Here is a 21,097-nt window from a genome sequence, read left to right on the forward strand (position 1 = left end):
ATTTGTGTTTTTGTTTGCCTGTTTAGCTCAAGTCAACGGAATTTTTAAATTTGGACGCAATTCTGGAAGGAGTTATGCATAAGTTAGTGATTTGCCCATTGAAAGAACACCTGTTGACGTTATTCGTTCAAGAGTATTCTGCCAGCGGAGCTATTCAGTTATTGGGCGATAATATTGTACACGCTAGAACAAAACCACCTCACGAATTAGGAATCAAAGTAAGCCCATAATTACTGATTAGCTTTATTAGGTATTTTGTAGACATATTCTAACAATATGTAAATGGTTCATTTTTGTTCGCAGGAAAGACTAATATTGCCATCTGAAGAAGATATAGAAAGGATATACAATCTATTCACGCAAATGCAATCCGCAGACTCGCCTTTAGAAAAGTTAGAACTTCTGTTAAGTGCTATCGCCATAATTTTCCATTCTGTGAGTATTATTTTTTGAAGTCTACGATTTAATTTTAATTTACTTACTAGAAATCGTACTATAACGTCAACTTTTGCGAATTTCACGCAGGTTAAAGTATCGAATAGTGGTCCCGAAGGAGTATTCTTAGGTGCCGATGATTTTCTTCCTATATTCGTCTGGGTATTAGTTCGAACCGGTATGGTTGCTGCTGAAATCGAAGCCGAATACATGTGGGGATTGTTACATCCTTCGTTACTATCCGGCGAAGGTGGATATTACCTTACGACTTTATCCAGTGCTGTGAACGTTTTAAAGAATTTCAGACCAGTTAATGAAAATAGTGCTATATCGAGACTTTCGGTAAGATATCTTATAAATTGGAGTACCTATATTAATTATTGTGATTTTAAAATTAATTGTATTTCAATTATACTTACTTATTTAATTTTTTTTGCAGTGGTGCCACGAGCAATTATCCGAATTCCGTTCAATTTTTAAAGTCGTCGTTCCTGATGAAATGAATGGATCTTTGTTAACGAAAACTCTTCCAGTTAGACCGAACTCCACTACTAAAGATATATGTAAAATTATAGCCCACAAGTTGAGGATCACCAATCCGCAAGATTATTCGCTGTTTAAATTAGTCGAAGGAGAAGGTAAGCATTTTACTAGAATATCAACGTATAGATTTAAAGGTTGGAATACCCTTCTCCAAATCTCTCCATTGAACTGTCTGTGACCGAAAACAGACACTTTTTTCCTTAACTTTTACATTCAACGCAGCAAAAATCTAGTTCATCCAAAAATATATCATTAAGCCAAATTTCAGATGTTGAATTTCATGTTTCGATTTTTGACGAATTTTTGAAAATTCAAACTGTCTATTTTCCACGAATAAGATAAAAATTGAATAAAATTGAGGTAAAAAGTTGAGATTTGGGTTATGCTTTATTTATGTATTTATCTATACCAAATCAATTAGTGATAGTTTTGAGCCTTTTTAGGGCCTCTTTCTGATTTTCAGATTTTTCATTTTTTTAAAAATAGTCATAAAAAGAGCCAAAGTGAAATTCAGCATTTTAATGCAGAGAAAAATTAAAAAATCTTCTGGAGGTTCTGAAATTATGCGAAACTCCTACCAATCAATTTGAAAGGTCCAAGGACTAGTTTAGACCAAACATTACCTTTCTATCTCAATTTCACCAATTTTTGAATTTTTTTTCAAAATTGGACTGAATTTTTAAAAATTTACTTACAATTTGAAAAATGAATTCAGCATTCAAGTTGTAAGGGGGGTGGGGTGAGAAGAGTGGCAAAAAATATGTGCCTTGATCAGAAAATACTGAAGCCCTGGGTATGGGATTGGGACCTATTTTTTTCAACTTCGATTTCTATTAAAAATGGTTGTGAAGAGATTGTTTTCATGGTGAGGTGAAATGACAATTCATTTTTTTGTGAAAGCTTTTCTCAAGAATATTTGATGGGAAATAATATTAAAAAAGTAGAATAGGTCGAATTGTCTATTTTTTCAGAATTTTTGGAACATTTAAATTTTGTCCAGTTCATTTTGCATGAAAAAATCAAAATTTGATTAAATTGAGGTACATCTTCATAGAAATCTGAAATTTTGATCAATTCCCTCTATTTTCGACCTCCTCAATTTATTGATTTTGGTTTCGAGCTGTTCTGGAGCCTCCAGTGAATTTTTAGATTTTACAGTTTTGAAAAAGTTGCTTCAAAAAAGCTAAAACCAAATTCAATTCTTTTGAACGTGGATTTACCAAATTCTAAAAATCTGTTTCTGTTGGTTCAAATACCCAATAAAATTTTCTTCAGCAATTATTTTTGGAAAAAAATTAAAAATTTTATCGCTTAGGGTGCTTTAACATGTTATTCGGATTAATCTTTGTTCCTCCTCCTCTCCCCTCAAAAATCAAATAACTGCTCATTTGACTTTTTAGTTGCTCCAGTCGAGCCTTAAGAGGATTTTTGAAGTTTTCAGTTCTCAAAAATAAAATTATTAAAATATCGATTTTTTGAACCTGTAGTCAGGGGCTTTAATTCATGCAGAAAACTGTACCTCAAAATAGTGAAGACTGAGGAATGGGTGAAGATCAGGAGTGGTCTGAAAATTATGTGTTTTTTGGGGGTCAAAAATATGTTATTTAAGAATGCCATTCGCATTTTTGTGCTGAAGTCTCGTTGAAAAAAATAATTTGAAAAATTATAATGTTGAGGGGATTATAATATGCAAAAAAAATGTAATTTTATGTGTTTTACCAAAAAATTGCCAATGAACTAGCATAGGGGCTGTGAATATTCACTACCTGAGCTTTCGATCTCGTAATGGAAGTCAATTGTGACATAAGTGGGAGACAAATGAGGTTCAAGGGCCTCCTGGCGCAGAATCCAAAGTACCCTTCGAATTTGGGCTCACTTATTAGAGTTCAGTTCTGTTCTATAATTTGGTGGATGAAGTTCTCTTACTTTTTTCTTCAACAATGCAATTGATTAACTGCCCTTTGTTGTATTCTTTTCAATTTTTAGCTTTCAACATTTGAACTGATCGTGAAAAGTTGAGCTCTCATTATGAATATTTGGTAATTTTTCTTGTCTGTCAGAAAGTCTGGGCTCTGAACGATTTTCTCCTCTTTTCGACCTGAAATTTGTGGTTGACAGGAGGGAGGGGGGCTAATTTAGACCTAATGAATTTTCTCCGATCCGAAATTCATCATCTTACCCACTGCATGCTTCAGTTTTCCAACTTTTTTCCCACGTTCTAATTGATTTAAAATATTAAGTTATAAAACGCTGAAATTTCCAACTTGAAGTTAATCCACGTTCTTTTTATTCGCAGAAACGCCAATGAATGATTCAGATTGCCCACAAGATATGAAAATCGAACTTGCCAAAGCTGGTAAACATTGTATTTTTGCCTATAAACGCCTGGACGCGAAAATCGCCTGGCCTACTACGACTACATCGCAAACAGTCAAATTGTGATGAAGATTTTCCAACAAAAAATTAAAAAAAAAAGTTGTGATTTAATTCTGTGAATTGATTTGCGTAATATGTGTGTGAAACATGTCAACTTATAAATTATACCTAGACCTACTATAAATTATAGTACATCAGTAAGTAAGTACAAAAAATTACTAAGATTTTTATTTCATTTTTTTACCTCATCGTTTTAAAAATAAAATTTTGACTTGAAAAAATAAAATTATGTTTTTTGAACGGTACCCAAATTTCTTTCTTTTAAAAATAAGTTAACTTTTTTCTGAAAAAAAAAATACCCGTAATTTTGAATTTTTATTTTCGTTTTCGTTTTCCCCCGTGAATAAAATAAGACTTAAGGCTTTTAGATCGCTTAGTTTTATTTGTTTTCTTTCTTTCGTTCTACATTTTGTTTTTCTTAAAAATTCGAGTTTATCGTCTTCGAACGATGAGATGATAATTTTTATTAATTTTATACTTCTTTTAATTCACGTATTATTACGATTAATTTATTGGACTTTTTTATTTATTGAACTAACGACTGTTTTAAATTATTTGTTGTGTTTTTTTACGCGTGTTTATTTGTATGTGTAGTGTCGCATTTATTATATTTTTTTCTTCCCAATTTACCAATATTTCTTTTCTCCTTCTTTCTTTCTTTTTTTTCTTTTTTTTTCGAGTAAGAAATAATAATTTGTAAATGACGATTTGAAGTAGATTTTTAACAAAAACCTTGCTCGATGTTATTTATATACAAAGTAAGGTTAAAAATTAAGTAAGTAATGTAAATGTGTACATGATTTTTTGACGGGTTTTCGCTATTTTTTTCCTCTTTTTTTTATTGTACTTACCGCAAAGAGATAACTTAATACTAGTCAGTTTTTTATGCTTATTTGATTAGCCTATTTTTAATAATTTCCATTCAGACTGTATAATTATATTGGAAAAAATTCACTATTTTTTTCCTATGATAAGTTTTTTTTTTTGAAAAAATTAATGTTGCGGTATCGAGAAAATTACAACGTCATGAAGATCAAATTTCTTCGACTTTTATGACGTATGTGTTTTGTTTTTTTTTCTCTTTTTTTTTTTGTTTTTTTTTCTACATTTCAAAGTATTATATTCTCGAGTAGAGTGTAAGAGTTTTAAAAATTATGTACTATTTTCTTTTTATCAATAAAATTAATTCATTTCGAATTTGTGTATTGTTTTTCAGTTCAGTAAAACTGGTATTAAGCGTAAATGTACCTATAGGTACATGGATAGTTCGAAAGTTCAATTTTTGTTTTTCACAAAAAAAAAAAAAAAAAATAGATCCTGAAAATTCCAGCTCGAAGGATTAATTTTTAACTGAGTCACAAAGCTCCCCTTTTTCTTAAATTCTGAAGTATACGTGTATTTACTTATTTCAAACTGAGTTTTTTTTTGAAGGTGTTTATAATAATAATTACAAGATTATTACACCTGTTGTCAAGAGGTCTAGTAAATTTCGGAACTCCATGGGCCCATTTTAAGGAACAGGAAAAGGGGTCATGTGCCCCAAATTTTTTCCAAGTTGGGAAAATTTGCCGAATTGAAGAATTTTTTTAAGCTAAAAATCCAATTTACTTATTTAAATTTTTATTCGGAACGCGAAAGGACCTTTTAATGAACTGGGAGGAAAATGGTGAAATTTCCTCAAACTGTTGAAGAAGGATATAAAAGTCAGCAAATTATTAAAATTTTAAGACTTGATAAATGTTTATCGCAGTACGCATTTTCAAATTGGAAATACTCGTCTTCAATTTGTAATAATCAATTCGAGGTAGGTAAATTGCAAGGAGTTGGTTTTCAAAATAATTCCAAGGAAAGAAAAAATCATAAGTATACGGTTATTTCAAATGAAAACAATACTTATTTAATTATTAAAAAACCAAACACGTTAATTCAAACAAAAATGCATTAATCCTTATAAGATGATGAAGCATGAAATAAATCATCTCGTACTCAAAATACCATCTTATGATTAAATTTTTAATTTAAAAAAAATAAATAGATAAAAATTGAAAATAAACAGACAAATCCTACGAATTATTCAAGAACATTGTCAATAATTCAATTTTTTAAAAATAAACAAAAAAATAGGCTACTTGAAAAAAAATTCTACGTTCACGAAAATTGGTATTCAAAAATCTGAATTTCTTTATTTATCGTCCATTTTTAGAATGATATCTAATCCCACCGATCACTTTTTCACTACTTCAGTCGTGCATAATACGGGCACATCGGCTCATCAGCACAATCAGCCGTGAATTTTTCAATTAAACTGATATCATCGTCAAAAAACCAGAACAACATTCTTCGACGAAGCTCTCTGCACGTCAGCAAACCTTCGATCATCTTATGCTTTCGGTAATCGTATATCATTTTGCGTTTAAACTGTTGCCTTTCTGTTTCAGTGGCAAAACACCATTCTAAAAACTCAACCATGGACTTAGTCACTTGAAAGGAACCTTTGTCAACGCAACCTCTCAACTGAACTAAAAACCCTTCAGGAAACATGCGTGGCTGCTTGAAGTTTCCATTAATTAAATTTTTGCCACCGTTGTAAATCCATAACAAAAAAGCCTGTAAGTCTGTTCGATCGAAAGTTACTTTTTTGGGACAGTTCGTGTAACGGTACTCGAACAAAACGCTCGATACGTGACTTTCGTAACGTTCTTTCAAAAATTTCAATTGGGCGTCTGCAGTAGAGGTTCTATCGTCGAGGTTTCCTTTGGAGTACACCGTTTTGACGAATTCCTTCAAGTCGTTCATCTCGCCAGCTTCGATTTTCCGAGTCCAGAATCTGTCCTGCAAAAGCACCTTCCTCATGATCGCTTCAACCGCGGTGGTGGAAATCCATGAAACGTTTTTCTGTACGTACTCGTACAATGACTTCCAATCGCTGTAATATGCGCAAAAGCACACGGAATCGAAAACGTACGAAGACATAATAAACTCGTACTTATGGAACTTTAATTTATTTTGCATCGTGGCGCCATCGTTCGTGGTAATGCCATCGATACCGGGAAAATAAAACGATACCACAGCATCGAGTTGGTTGAATTCGCCAAATGCTATCAATATACCACGTGACCGTTCTATTTTGGAACAATTGGCGACGACTTTTTTCAACTCGATAACATCGCGATCATAATTTTCCAGAAAATCACGCATCAATTTATCTACCGCATCAAACGACGCCCAGATGATCAACCAACAGAAAATCTTTTTGAAAAATTCCATTCTCTTCTCAACGGACATGTTTTTCAGCACCATTCTGATGAATTTCATCGGATCGCTGATTTGGCGACGACGTGCACGAAAATCAGACGTTTGTTCGCGAACAATAGTGGATATAAATTTTTCACCGATACTATGCCACAGTTTCATATCGATAGCTGATTGTTTCAAATGGCTGCTAGCGCTGGTCCAAATTTCCAACAACAATGGGGTCCATTTTTCGAAATCTCTCGCATTTCTTATCGATGAAAGTAACAGTGTTTCGAGAATGTGGCAGAAATTCATCGGATTCATTTTACTCTCGAATAGCTTCCAAACGAACCGTACTTGATCCGAAGTGCCATACTGTACTATTTTCTCGACAATTTTCGAAATCGAAGAACGACACGCGAGATTCCATTCTTCATCTGTTATTAATTTGGCCAACAAATCTTTCAGGTTGCTTTCTGCGTACATTTTGAGCATATGTTCGAATTCGGCCGATTTCCTCGTCGAGTCCAATTTATCGAAGAAGTACACGACAGCTGGCCACAAATCCAGCTCTTCCGCAGCTTCGAAATTTTTCGGTATATCTATCGCATCTAAATTATTCTTCAAATACCCGGTCCAATATTCCACGAACGGACCCTCAATCAAATCGCATTCCGGCACTGAATCCATCAAGTCGCGAAACTTTTCGATTTCATCGACGATGCAATACGAACTCGCGAATCTAAACCTCTCCAGCGGAGTGAGATGATCATTAGTTAAGATATTTTTCGCAGTAGCCAAGTAATCGATTCTAAAATAATGGTTCCAAACTAATTTCACGATGTATTCGCTCAACGAAGACGATGGCTGATCGTGGAAAAAATTCATCAAGTGATGATGCCAGAACCATCTCATAACTTCTTTTAAAATCAGCGGCATGTTGTCTTCTATTTGGTATTGAGCTTCATTCGGAATATTCGCAAATCGAAGTACTTCCATTTCGCGTAATTGCCAAAGGAACCAGTGGTGAGTCGGGCAATCCTCTTCGGCACTATCGAGGATATCTCTTTTCCAAACATTGATTATGGGAATTTCGTTCTCGGCCCATTCGTATACTAACCGAACGCATACCGATTTCGCAGCCAAACATTGTAATTTCATCTGCGAATCATCCATTAGATCTGCAAAATCAAATAATGTCGTCGTATGATCAGAACATGATTATTATCAACAATTCAACATACATATTATTTTGAACAAAATACGAGTATACATTCGTTATACGAGCCAGAATATACTTACAAGGAAAATGAAACAATACGATAATACGAAATTCACGCTTTCTCAAGCTGTAATTCAAAACACACAACAATTCGCACAATATTACGGAACGATGGTGAAAAAAAGCACGATCACTTAAAAGCAACTAGCCGAAAGTTAAACAATTAAGTACCTAGCCTTATAATACGAAATCGAACTTCGAACACATCACTTCATAATCACTCGGGCTCTCAAATCTCATCTTGAAAAAATTATGCATGAAGCACGAACACCAAAAACTGATTGTTACCTTGACCATTGACCTAGGATTGAGGAAGTAAGGACTGTGGGGACAGAGGAGCCAGGGAGACGAAACAAGCCAAGCCGAGATTCCGAGAAGCGACTGAACTGAAGCGAGAATCGGTCCGAATCGGAAGTTCGGAACTCCCTTTCGCTACAAAACCGGTTTTTACAACAGATAACGCGAGTGCTCTATCCATATAACCAAGGACTAAGGAGGTTAAAATGCATAAATTCATGTTAGAATCGATATTCGATTGGAAACAGTTTCGAACCATTTTCAGCAGCTCTGGAGCCTCCAGCAGAATTTTCAACGTGGAAATTTCTGCAAAATTGTTCATTTATGAAGGTGGAATGCTTGAAACTATCGTTCAGTCGACTCAGCATGTTAAAATTAGGGGTTCAAAGTAAATTTTAGCTTTTCAGCTTCATTTGGTAAAATATTTTAGGAATAGCAACTTTGAAAAATCTGCGAGAGGCTCCAGAACTTCTCAAAACGATTTGAAACCGTTTTCAATCGATTCGGTGGGTCGAAAAAAGGGTACCTAATACCTATCTATACTAAGTAAGTATAAAGTACCTATTCCAATATTCAGCTTATTTTAAGGTCAATTTCTTGAAATTTTTCCTATTCTTTATTTTTCAAGGGACCACTTTCGAGCGAAAATTGCAAGAAATTTTATATTTGATTGATGAGGATCCACGGCTCTATAGGCAGTGGCGGACTGGCCTATGATGTTGATGGGCGATTGCGATTGCCAGGCAACCGAAACACCAAGGGATCCTATTTTATAACCAAATAATTATATAGGTGCTATTTTCACTTTCTCTAAACATGAATTTTCGCAAACTTTTTCCCTCGCTTGAATCGAGCCTGTTTACTTTTCTTTTATTTCATAATTGAAATTTCTAGTTACTCAATATTCAAATTTTAAAATTGTGAAGTCAAAGGTAGACTCATCGTAAAAAACATTATTTTTCATTTCTCAAAATATGAATTACAATGCAGAATACTTAGTCAAAGTCTACCTTTTTGCCAAAAGTAGCTAAAAATCTCACCATTTATCAAAATTTCCAAATACCCTATTGACAAAATGAGATGCGTTTCCGCATGCCCGTTGCGTTTTTTGAATCGGTAAACCACACTAGGTATACAGATAGCTTGCGTTTCACTGCCCAAAATTTGTGAAGTTGCCGCCAGCCTTTTCAAACAAACCATTTTGCTAGCAGAAAGCTTGCGTTTTATTTGGTGCTGATCAGTAACTACTGAAACGCATAGCATATCCGCATTCTAAATTGGCTTACAAAACGCAAGTGCTAATCAGTACCTAAAACTCGCAAGCCGAAAGCATGCGTTTCAGTTTGTTTCAAAAAGCATACAATATGCCAACTGTTATAGTATGCATTTATGCTTGCAAAAGGCATACGGTTTTTACAAAACTGAAACGCATGCAGATGGGGGCTGCATTTATGCTAGCAAAGCGTATGCATTTTTTGTAATGCGGAATAGTATCCAATTTTTCAGTAGAAAACGCAAGCTTTCAGCATACCACACTGCAGCAAGTAGATGAACGCTTACAGATACTGTAACTTGAGGTATGCGTAAGGCTTGCCGAATGCTGGTGTAATGCACTCACTGAAAAATCAAATTTGATTGGTCCCTGCTAAAAACCGTTAACTAAAAAATCAAATTTCATTGGTCATTGCTAAAAACCGTTAAAAGTTCAATTTATTTTCACAGTTTAACAATTTAACATGCATTTGTTATCACAAGATGGCTGATAACAGACGTGTACGTATTCTAAGTTGAAAAAAACTGTGAATTTGAAGGTTTAAGTCAAATTTTAATGAATTTTTGGGTGATATGAGTGATAGAACAGTGAATATGTGACTTGTTTTTATATTTTAAATTTAATTTACATGTAATTACGAGAAAGTGTGGACAATTTTGTGTTGTGAATGTGACTGTGGCTCTTAGTGCTCCAAATTTCCGAAGTTTCTTCGTGGTTGAAATGTAAGGTAATCGTTCACATTAAATTAAATTATGATACCTACATTTTAGTATAAGTAGATTGCAATTTATCTAATAAGGAAGCTACTCAAGGTGTCTCAGTGTCTGCCTCAGATTCGAACACGACTGCGATTCTTGGAAAGACAGAGGCATCCATTCCCCTCCCTTAAAATTACCGAAAAATCCCGCTTTTTTGCCTAAAAAGGTCAATGATATAAAAATATCTCCAATTTTCAACAAACATTGCGAAAAAGTAAGCATCATTTTTTTGACCAATAATCGTCAAAAATTCGTGCCTGTTCCCCAATAATAGTGAGTCAAGCTTTTCGCTTAAAATTGTCAAAATTCTCGGTTTTTTTGCAAAAAATTCTAAAAAGTTAAATTTTTCTAAAAAAAAATGTCCAAAAGTGTTCCTTATTGCTTGCTGTTCGCTGTTGAAAAATCACGATTTTTTACACAAAATTGCCTTTTTTTACCAAGATTATCAAATTTTTGCTTTAAAGCTTCTTTTTTTCAAAATTATCTAAAAGCCAGGCTTAGGTATTAGTCAGAAATTTCCAAAATATTTCTTTTCTGCTAATAATTCTCACAAAATTTTTCTTTTTGCTAAAATTGTCAAAATGCTGTTGGCCAAAAATTGTAAAAAAATCCTCTCTTTTTAACAAAATTTCTAAAAATAACCAGTCGTTTTTTCAAAAAATTTCAAATGTTTACTTTTTATAAAAAAAATTGTCCAAATGTCTCGGTTTTTCACCAGAAACTGTCAGAAAATCATTCCTTTGGTTAAAATTGTCGGTCTCGTTTTATTTTTCCAAGAATTATCTTTCTTATAAAAAATTACCAAAATCCTTGCTTTTCTGTCAAAAAAGTAACAAATGTCTCGATTTTTTATCAAAAGGTTTCGAAATGGTTCATTTTTTCAAAATTAAATACACATTATTAATGTGTATTTAATTTTGAAAAAATGACGAATTTAATGTGACATTAAATTCGTAATACCTATTCTGGATTTTTTTAATCAATTTTTTTTCTGTATTAAAACGTTTTGCTCGCATTTTGTCACTTTTTTGGCTACTTTTCAGTCACTTTTTGGTTACATTTTCGAGTTTTTTTAGTTACAAAATGATTACTTTTTTGGGGGAAAAATTGAGTACGAGCCCTGCATTCGCTTCACTCCGGTTTGTTTACTTTTCATTTTCAAAATTAAAATTTTTAAAAACTTATCATTCAGCGCGATTTTAAATTTCTCTAGAATTTTGAATTTGCTTCGAAATGCGTGAATATTTTATCCACATTTAAGCCGATTTCAAGGCAGACACCTCAAGATGTGTTTTTTTGACCAGTTTTTTTTAAATAGAAATAGTCAAAATGTCAAAAGTTTCCATGTCTGTGAGAAAACGTTTGAAATTTGCAGGAATTGCTGAAAACGAACAGACTCTACTCCATAAATTTAAATTTAATTCGGCTATTCTTATTCTATATTTGCCAGCTGATGCGAGTGACCGAGCATGATACATACAATACCTGAGGACTCCGTTGGCAAATTGATCAATAATGTTGTGCCTACTTAGTTGACTTTATACTCGACTTGGGTATTTTTTCATTTGCCTATTTATTTTTTCAAATAATACAATTGTGATAGCTCCTACGCTATTTTAGTTTTTAAAACGTACATTTCCAAAAGGTTTGGCTTTCCTTTTTCAGAGTTTACATTTTCTAGAAAAATATTGCGAGAATTTGAAAAATTCAAAGGTCAGAAAAATTAATTTCTACCATCAAAAATGATGTTCTTCGGCTTTTTATGGTGAAAATTGTTAAAAGCGTTTGCCCTCACTTCGCTCGGGGCATTTGCATTTCATTTCCGAAATTCTAAATTTCTACAAAAACATTAGGCAGGTAAGTCTCGAATTTCAAAATATCAAGATTGGAAAATATCATCTTTGACTTTGAAAAATGACATTTTCAGCTTCTCAAGTTATAAATTTTTGCAAGCTTTTGCCTTCGCTTTGTTCGGGCCAATTCCATTTCATTTTTTATTCAATCTCTTCGGGAAAATATTGTTCAATAAGTTAAAAAACTGTCCAAAAAATACGAGAAAAATATAGGTGCATTGATGATACATAGATTTGTTAGGTGAAAACTAAACTACATATGTAGATAGGTATATGAATAATAATTTTTCAATGAGAATGAAATTACCTATTCTCCAATTAATAGGTGCCTATGCATAAAAGTTTGAATACAATTGCGTTAAGTAATTTTCAATTTTTTTGATTTTTTTTAAAAGTTCTATTAATTGCTATTTTAAAAATCCATAATGTTAAATAAAAACATCGAATCGGTTACAAAAATTTGGAGTCATACCTCAAATTACAATTTCTAGCTCGAGCGAAAAAAAGTACATACAAGCAAATCGTTTTTATTTGGACAAATTTTTGAAAAATAATTGTATGTAGAAGAAGAATGAGTATAGGTAGAGTGAAAGTTTTGAAAACTAATCGATTTTGCAGTTGGAATTTTCAACATTTAAAAGTTGGGATTTCTTAGAATTTACCCCCCTTGTAAAATCACTTCGCTAAGCCTCTGGATAGAAAAAATTCGGTTTTTCTGATTTCAACATTTCTCAAAAATCATAGATTTCTTAAAGTTGTAAAGAGAACCAAATAGGCCTGATTGGAGCGAGGGCAAAAGCTATGAAAAATTTGTAGTTCGCAAAAAAGAACAACATTGATTTTAATGTAAGAATTTTGTTTTTCTGATATCAATTTTTTTAACATTTCATCAATGGTTTCGTGAAATTTCATAAAGTGTGAAGGAGAGAACCAAATTGGTCCGAGTGATAAAGTGAGGGCAAAAGTTTTAGAAAATACCTATGTGGCTTAAAATTGAAGAGTAGAACATCAATTTAATAAAAGAATTCATGTTTTTCTGATCTCAACATTTTTCAATTTAAATGACAGATTTCTTGAGATTGGAACTTGGCAGAAGAGAATCAAATTGGCCCGAGAACAGCGAGGGTGAAAGCATTTGAAAATTTGTAATTCGAAAAGTATAGAACAACGTCAAATTTAATGTAAAAATTTGTTTTTTCTGATTTCTTATCTATTCAAAAATTTTATCAATAGTTTCTTGAAATTTTTAATGGTGGAAAAGAGAACCAAATTGGCCCAAGCGAAGGCAGGGTGAAAGCTTTTCAAAATTTGTAATTTCAAGAAGCAAAACAGCAGTAATTTTGATGTAGGCTAGTAAAAAAAAGTAATACAAGGGCAAAATCTTTTTTAAAAAATAAAAATTTTGAGAATATATCGGTGATTTTGTTTGCAAATTAACAATTTTGCCAACGAATTCCGAATTTTCATCAGGCTTTGCACTGGAATCTGGATAAAATTTCAGACAATCTTCCAGATTTCGTACTATTTTAATATCAAAAGTTTGAAAAATCATAGATACAGGCACAGATTTGGCTTTAAAAGTTAAGAAAGTTGTTAATTGTATGGTGATTGCCTAGATAAATGAACTTTGATGATGGTAAAAACTAAAAAATTTAAAATTTTGATAATTCTAAAACTGAAATATTGCTAGAATTTTTGTATTTTGCCAACTTTTTTGAACTTATTAGAATTCCCAAACTTTTATGGAACCCTGGGGAGGGGGGGTACAGGCTGTTCCCTAGCCCACCTTCGCTTCGCTACTGATGTAGTATTGCTTATAGGCATGCATTCAGTACACTAAAACGCATCCTTTCGGGGGATGATGCTGATTCAGTATCATCTATACGCATGCATTTAGTATACTAAACGCATCTGATGAATGAGCAATACCGATTCATTATTATATATTCGCATACGTTTGGTATACGTAACGCACCCTACAAATACGCGGAGCTGATATACCATTAGTAATTCGCATACGTTCCGCATACCTAATGCCAGCATAACGCATCACAGTAACGCAAGCACTATGCTATCTCGAGGCATGCAAAACGCTAGCAGAAACGTACCTGCTAGAAAAATTTTGGATGCGGAGATGCCGAAAAGTAGTCTCACGACGGTATTGCGGAAACGCAAGCGTTTTTTTTTTAAAAACGCACCTCAAATGTCATTAGGGTAGCCTCGTTTTTTGCCAAAAATTGTCACCCTTTCGCAAAATAATTCGAGAAGTATCCATTTCCTTTGTTAAAAATTACCTAAAAATTCTGCTTTTTTGTTTAAAAAAATATTAATGAGCAAAACATTTCTCCCATTTTGAACGAAGATTGCAGAAAGATACAGATACATATCCATTTTTGGCCAATATCTGTGATTGCCAAAAATTGTGCTTTTCCCCAAGAATAATCAGTCTATGCTACTTGCTTAAAATGGTCAAAATTCTCGATTTTCTGCAAAAAAAACTCTCAAAAGTTTTTATCTCCCAAAAATTGTCGAAAAGCCTCGATTTTTCATCAGAAAGTTTCGAAATGGTTTAACTTTTCAAAATTAAATAGGTAAGTACGGGCCGTATTCATAGACGTTACTTAGGGATCACTTGGCTAAGTGGTGAATTTTAAAGCAATTTTTCCAGGCCTGATTGAATTTTTGAAATTTTGTTTTTTAATAAATTGAGAAATTGGACTCCGAAGTGTTGGTTTATCATTTTAAAAATATAAAATTTTTATTTGTTCTTGAGAAAAATTGAATCAAAATTCACCACTTAGCCAAGTGTCCCTTAAGTAACGTCTATGAATTCGGCCCTTAAGTACATTTCAATTCATAATACTTATTCTGTTTTTTTTGCGATTTTTCTTCTGTACCTATCAAAATGTTTTGCTCATATTTTGTCACTTTTTTGAGTTTTTTGGCTACTTTTCCTCAATCACTTTTTGGTCATTTTTTTGAGCTTTTTAGTGTGCGTAGCACACTATTGGTTTCGCTTTGAGAAATTGAAATTTCAATTGCAATGAATGTTCTCTTAAGCTATCCAACCGTTTTTTGTACCTATTGGACACCATTTGAGAATCATTAAGGCGGAGGGTATAGATTTATTTTCATTCAATTCGGATGGGTAATTGCTGAGTAATTGCAATTTTAGTTCATTATTTTAATGCATTAAATCCTAAAAAAGGGAGAAGGGGACTTGTAGAACACCTGCCGCTCATTGTACCCTGCTATACCCCCAGTCTATTCCATCACCAGCTGTGTTTCATTGCACCCTGTTACACCCCCGGTCTGTTAGCTGTAAATTCCAAGTGGGAGTGGTTTGGTGGGGCGTTTACCAAACAAATATATCTTTTTAATGCCCTAACCCTCCACATTTACTCATAGCCGAGTAGTTAGGGCATGTTGGTAGGAATAGGAAATTTAGGGTCCCAGGTTCGAATCCCCGTGAGGTAAGTAGGTAGGTAGATGACAGATTTTTCGTAGGAAAATTGGATAGGTAAATGCTTTGGAGTTACCTATGTGTATGTAGTACATGATAATGGGGCAAAAATAATGCTGAAATTGAGTTATGAATTAAGATATCATTTGCCAACTAAAAATTCATTTCATTAATTTTTTGTCTACCTATAGCCATAAGTATTAGTCTATATTCTATACCCTAAAAAGTGCTCTAGAAATCGACTTTTTTTTAAACCTCATGGGGACTGAAGAGTTTTGTATTTTTTGGGTACTTACGACCACCCTCGTTCCAAAAATGCAATGTTCCCAACCCTAAGTCAGTGGGCTCTCCCCTTGGGGGGCTCCTGAAAGTCGCCCGTAAGTACTTTTCGGGGACTATGGGAACATTGTATTTTTGAAAAGGGCATGTACCACTGATTGAAAAAAACAAATGTTCCCACCCCTCCGGTCATGGGGCGAGGTACCACCCCCCTAGGGGGGTGTGAAAACCTGTCTTGTGGTATGTATTTTCGTACTTTTTGGGTTGAATATGTATTATCGTATTGTTATAGTTGAAAAACAATCGATATCCCTTCCCTCCCCCACCCTTGAAGAGGGTCCACCCCCCCCCCCCCAAAATTTGAAATGCGTATATTTCCTGATGTAATGCACTTCTAAAGCTCTTTTTTCGCACGAAGGAGGGAAGGAGACTTGATGTAACAAAATATATCACCTAGTTGAACCAAAAAGGACCACTTTCTCTTTGCTCCCTTGATATAAAAACATGATTTAGGAAGTTTTCTGATCGAAATGGATAAAAATAATCATTCGTGTTTCATTCAGAAAAAGGGACTTGGAATAATTGGTTAAATTTTCTCTAATATGTATTTAAATTTATACAAGAAGAAAATTTGATTTTCAAATTTTTCAAAAGAAAAAAGGTAAAACTGAAAAAAAAAATTGAAAAGGGACTACTTTGCGAGTTTGTGGTAGTTGTCTGGTGTCTGCAAAAAGGCTCAATTTTCAATTCAAATTCCTCACATAAAAGTAAGAAATTCGTCATTTTTTCCCCAAAATGTAGTCACTTGGGGGCTCTGAGAAAAGCCACTGGAGAGGAATTTTGTCCCTTAGCACCCCTCAGACCAAACTGGACTGTTTCTTTCAAAAAAATGTGGCAGAAATGTAGTTAGAAATTTTATTTAAAGGAATATTCAATCAGTACCTAGCTATATTTTTTTCTATGGAAGAGTTCATATTATCCATTTAGTGGCATAGGTACGTAATACGTATGCACAAATTTGATACCAAGTTGTTGAAGTAGTTTTAATCAGAGGTTCCTTGCTGTTAGTCATATATGTATGATGCCACGTAAATCTTCCTTTTAAAACAAAAAATTACATAGAATATGAAAGCTGCTTTAAAATATAACTTGACAACTCACTCAAAGAAATCAAGAACACTTCTACATGAATAAGACAATTTTAGAAATGATTTGCAGACACTTTACTATCGAAAAATGCAAGCAATAAGATTATTGAGAATGCAGACGTTTGCGTTTGTTTGAATGATTTCTTTAAAAAACTGATACCTAGGTACTCCAAGCAAAGTCGTGATAACAAAAGAGGTATAGAAATACGCCATTTTTGGTTATAGGAAGAAATTTTATAGGACTCAATTTATTGATAATACCACCAATTTACCTTATTTTGTTACCTCATACTTATTTTAATAATCAAAACGGACATTTTTTTGATTCAATTTCATTATAAGACTGAAATGAAAAAATCACAACCCCGTCAACATTACAAAATCTATAACTGAAAATTGCATATTTCCATACCTACAGAAGATATGGCAAATAATGCGTAGGTAATCGACTCTCGTAAAAGCGTATTTCCAACATTATTGAAGTACTTACTATAATATAGCTGAGATGTAGGCAGTTAGGTACCTTCCTACCTTCTCGTATATTTCACGTGCTTGAATTGCTACATACATACTGCTAATAGAATGTTGCAAGAAATAACAAAACTCGTTTTTTTTTTTTTTTTTTTTTTTTAAATTTGAGTAAGTACATCGATTTTATGAAGAGGGATGGAGGGAAGGAGGAAGAAGCTTTGGGGTCAAACTGTATAGACCAAGTATAGTGATATTAGTGATCATTATTTCATAACTACGAGTATCTTGCTATGAAAAATTTCAGCATAGAAGAAAGTTGAAACCATTGAATATACCACCAAAAATGGGTACCTAATTTTGAAGTGATGGAGGGGAGAGGATTAAACAGGAGTACAAAAGATGAGGTGAGTGTGTTTTTTTTGTATTCCAAGTTCAACTTGAAGGTTAGCAGTGAAAACCGTGTGAAAATAACTGAATTACAGCTAAAGTTGTGTGTTCTCAATTATTTGAGTAAAATGGGTACCTAATTTTGAAATGATGGAGGGGAGAGGATGAAACAGGAGTACGAAGGATGAGGTAAGTGGTGTTTTTTGCATTCCAAGTTCAACTTGAAGGTTAACAGTGAAAACCGCGTGAAAATCACTGAATTACAGGTAAAGTTGTGGGGGGCTCAATTATTTGAGTAAATAGCTGAGACGTGAGTGCGAGGTGAGGGTGAGTGGAAAAAATGCTTCTCAAATTTTAGGCATTAATTGCTACCCAACAAAAAAAATTGCACTCAAATAAGTGCATTACATCAGGAAATATACGCATTTCAAATTTTGAGGGGGGTGGACCCTCTTCAAGGGTGGGGGAGGGAAGGGATATCGATTGCTTTTCAACTATAACAATACGATAATACATATTCAACCCAAAAAGTACGAAAATACATACCACAAGACAGGTTTTCACACCCCCCCTAGGGGGGTGGTACCTCACCCCATGACCGGAGGGGTGGGAACATTTGTTTTTTTCAATCAGTGGTACATGCCCTTTTCAAAAATACAATGTTCCCATAGTCCCCGAAAAGTACTTACGGGCGACTTTCAGGAGCCCCCCAAGGGGAGAGCCCACTGACTTAGGGTTGGGAACATTGCATTTTTGGAACGAGGGTGGTCGTAAGTACCCAAAAAATATAAAACTTTTCAGTCCCCAGACCGAAAATTTTTTTCGAACACTTTTTGGCCTATAGAATATAGACTATATAGTAAGAATTACCTTAGCATGAATAATTTTCAACTTTTTACTTATAATTTAAAAATTACTTCAAAATGAGTAATTAAACTAATTTTATTTTTGTACAATTTAAACAATACATGTAATTTTTATTATCATGATTTAGTAAAAATTATTAAAACAAAATGATTTTTACTATTGGTAAGTACCTATAGCAAAATTTATTAAAATGATAATTTTTACTATACGATTACAGTAAAAATTATTGAATGGGATCTGGTACTTAATTGTGCTAAATACCAGTATTTAGTTAAATTTTTTTGTAAAAATTACCCATATTTTTTTTCGTGTAATTTAGAGGCAATTCAAATTCTTAACATATTTTATAAGATTTAATTCTTAATTTAGAATAAAAAGTAAGTTCTGAAAATTGGTTTAAAAATTTATAAATTTGAAGACAATGGAAATTCTAAAAAAAATAATATGAAAATTTGTATTTAGAAACGCTGAGAATTCCAAAAATTGATTAAAAGTTCTGTAAGTTGCAGATAATGTGAACTTGAAAATTATATGAAATAAGTATTGTAATATTTATGAAGAAGATGAGAATTCTGAAAAATTGGAGGCAATGTGAATTCCAAAAATTGTGTAAACGTTTTACAATCTGTGGACAATATGAACTTGAAAATTGAATTTGAAATTTTTTAATTTAAAGACAATAAGAATTCTGAAAAATTATTCAAAATTTGACTATTTAGAGGCAATGTAAATTCTAAAAATTGATAGCAAATTTCCTAACTCAGCAGCAATGCAAAATTCTGAAAATTTATTGAAAACTTTATGAAATTGTAGCGATGGGGAATTTGGGAAATTGATTTGAAATTTTGTAAATTTTAAAACAATGCAAACTATGAAAAACAACTAGAAATTTCTCAATTTAGAAGCAATACAAGCTTAAAAATACCTACCTATTGTAATTTGGAAAATATGAAAACACTGAAAAACAATTATTATTTTGAAGCAGTGAGAGTTTCAAAAATTCTCATTAGGTACTGTGACATGGTTGATTCACTTATGCACTACCTAGATGTAATAACGGTTATAGCTGTAGAAAAGGCAGCTAGCTACGCACACTTTGCAGCTAAGCAAAGCTTAGCTGTCTAGTTTAGTTACAAAAATACTTTTTTGGGCGAATAATTGAGTACGAGCCCTGCCCTCGCTTCTCTCGGCAGGGGTGGCAACTTGAATTTTCCTTGTGTGTAGCATAAAAATTTTGACACAAAATTTGAGGAAAATTTTTTTAGAATGTCCAGAATCATTTCATTGATTAGTTGCACTTTTTATTTTTGTGCCTTGTGTAGCATGCTACACACGAAATCAGCTCGTGTGTAGCCGAAGCTACACAGGCTACAGGATACTTAGTTGCCACCAATGTCTCTCGGGTTTGTTTAGGTACCTAGTACCTACCTACTTTTCATTTTCAAAATTGAAATTTTTAAAAACTGATTATAGAGCGGGAAAATAACCTGAAAAAGCGGGGGCAAAAAGGAAGAAATTGGCACATTAATTTTTTTCTTCGAGAATGTGTTCAGATGAACCCCTTGAACTACCAAAAAACAACCGACCCTCCTAACCCTGGAGCTAATTTTTTTAGGGGGCTAAAATCGGTTCCAATCCACGTTTTTTGCGATTTACTCCGAAAATATTAGGTTTACGAGAAAAACTACCACGATTAAAAATGTTCCCCTTCAAATTCTCGACAATTTGATACTACGTTCGATACCCATACCTCAAGAGGGGTGTCTAAAAATATGGATGGAAAGAGTAGGTGTTTGAAAAAAAGTCAGTCCAATAAATTGATCAAAGTTACCACTTAATATCATTCGTTTTCGCTCATTTTTTTTTTACAAAGTCTACTCACCAAACTATTAATCACACCACCATTGATTGGTTTTCAACCCTCCCAAGGGGTTGGTGGGGGATGCTTCATTTTTCAAGTAACACACTACTGAATCATATATTTGAAAAAATGCGATATATCGAATAGTGAATACGAATACCAACTTATTTTCTGGGTCCAACTCCTCAAAGCCTCCCTCTGTGCCCCAAAAAGGGGTTTAAAATTTTGAAAAATAGTGAAAAGTCGAGTGATATATCGAATGATATGTTTTCGAGGTCGCTGAATACGAATATGAACTAATTTTTTGTGTCCTGTCCCCCAATGTCCCACTGTGCCCCAACAAGGGGGCCAAAATTTCAAAAAATCATCAAAAATTCGAGTGATGTATCAGATGGAATATTTTTGAGGTCGCTAAGCACAAATATGAACCTATTTTTTGGCTCCCACCCCACAATGTTCCTCTGTGCCTCCAAAAAAGGGCCAAATTTCGAAAAATCGTGAAAAGTCTAG

At 33.4% G+C, this 21,097-nt stretch overlaps 2 protein-coding genes across 6 annotated transcripts in view; one reads left to right on the forward strand and one right to left on the reverse strand.

Annotated features, from left to right (window-relative positions):
- Positions 1–4,611, forward strand: part of spri (sprint) — a 201,822-nt gene extending 197,211 nt beyond the window's left edge. For all 4 annotated transcript variants that reach the window (XM_065349199.1, XM_065349201.1, XM_065349202.1 and 1 more), the window contains 5 exons: positions 27–218; positions 304–435; positions 526–777; positions 875–1,073; positions 3,275–4,611. In XM_065349199.1, the coding sequence (XP_065205271.1) occupies positions 27–218; positions 304–435; positions 526–777; positions 875–1,073; positions 3,275–3,420 (921 nt within the window). In that variant the 3' untranslated portion in view covers positions 3,421–4,611. The remainder of the gene's footprint in view (positions 1–26; positions 219–303; positions 436–525; positions 778–874; positions 1,074–3,274) is intronic.
- LOC135835107 (uncharacterized) overlaps positions 3,363–21,097 on the reverse strand; it is a 29,164-nt gene continuing 11,429 nt past the window's right edge. Inside the window, exons 1-2 of one of the 2 annotated variants that reach the window (XM_065349203.1) lie at positions 7,951–8,465; positions 3,363–7,829 (exon numbers count right to left, since the gene is read on the reverse strand). In XM_065349203.1, the coding sequence (XP_065205275.1) occupies positions 5,650–7,824 (2,175 nt within the window). In that variant the 5' untranslated portion in view covers positions 7,825–7,829; positions 7,951–8,465 and the 3' untranslated portion in view covers positions 3,363–5,649. Of the gene's footprint in view, positions 7,830–7,950; positions 8,466–21,097 lie in introns of those variants that run through there. The other variant, XM_065349204.1, reaches the window with a different exon arrangement.

Source organism: Planococcus citri, chromosome 2 (assembly GCF_950023065.1).
Source record: "Planococcus citri chromosome 2, ihPlaCitr1.1, whole genome shotgun sequence".
Classification (NCBI taxonomy): domain Eukaryota; kingdom Metazoa; phylum Arthropoda; class Insecta; order Hemiptera; family Pseudococcidae; genus Planococcus; species Planococcus citri.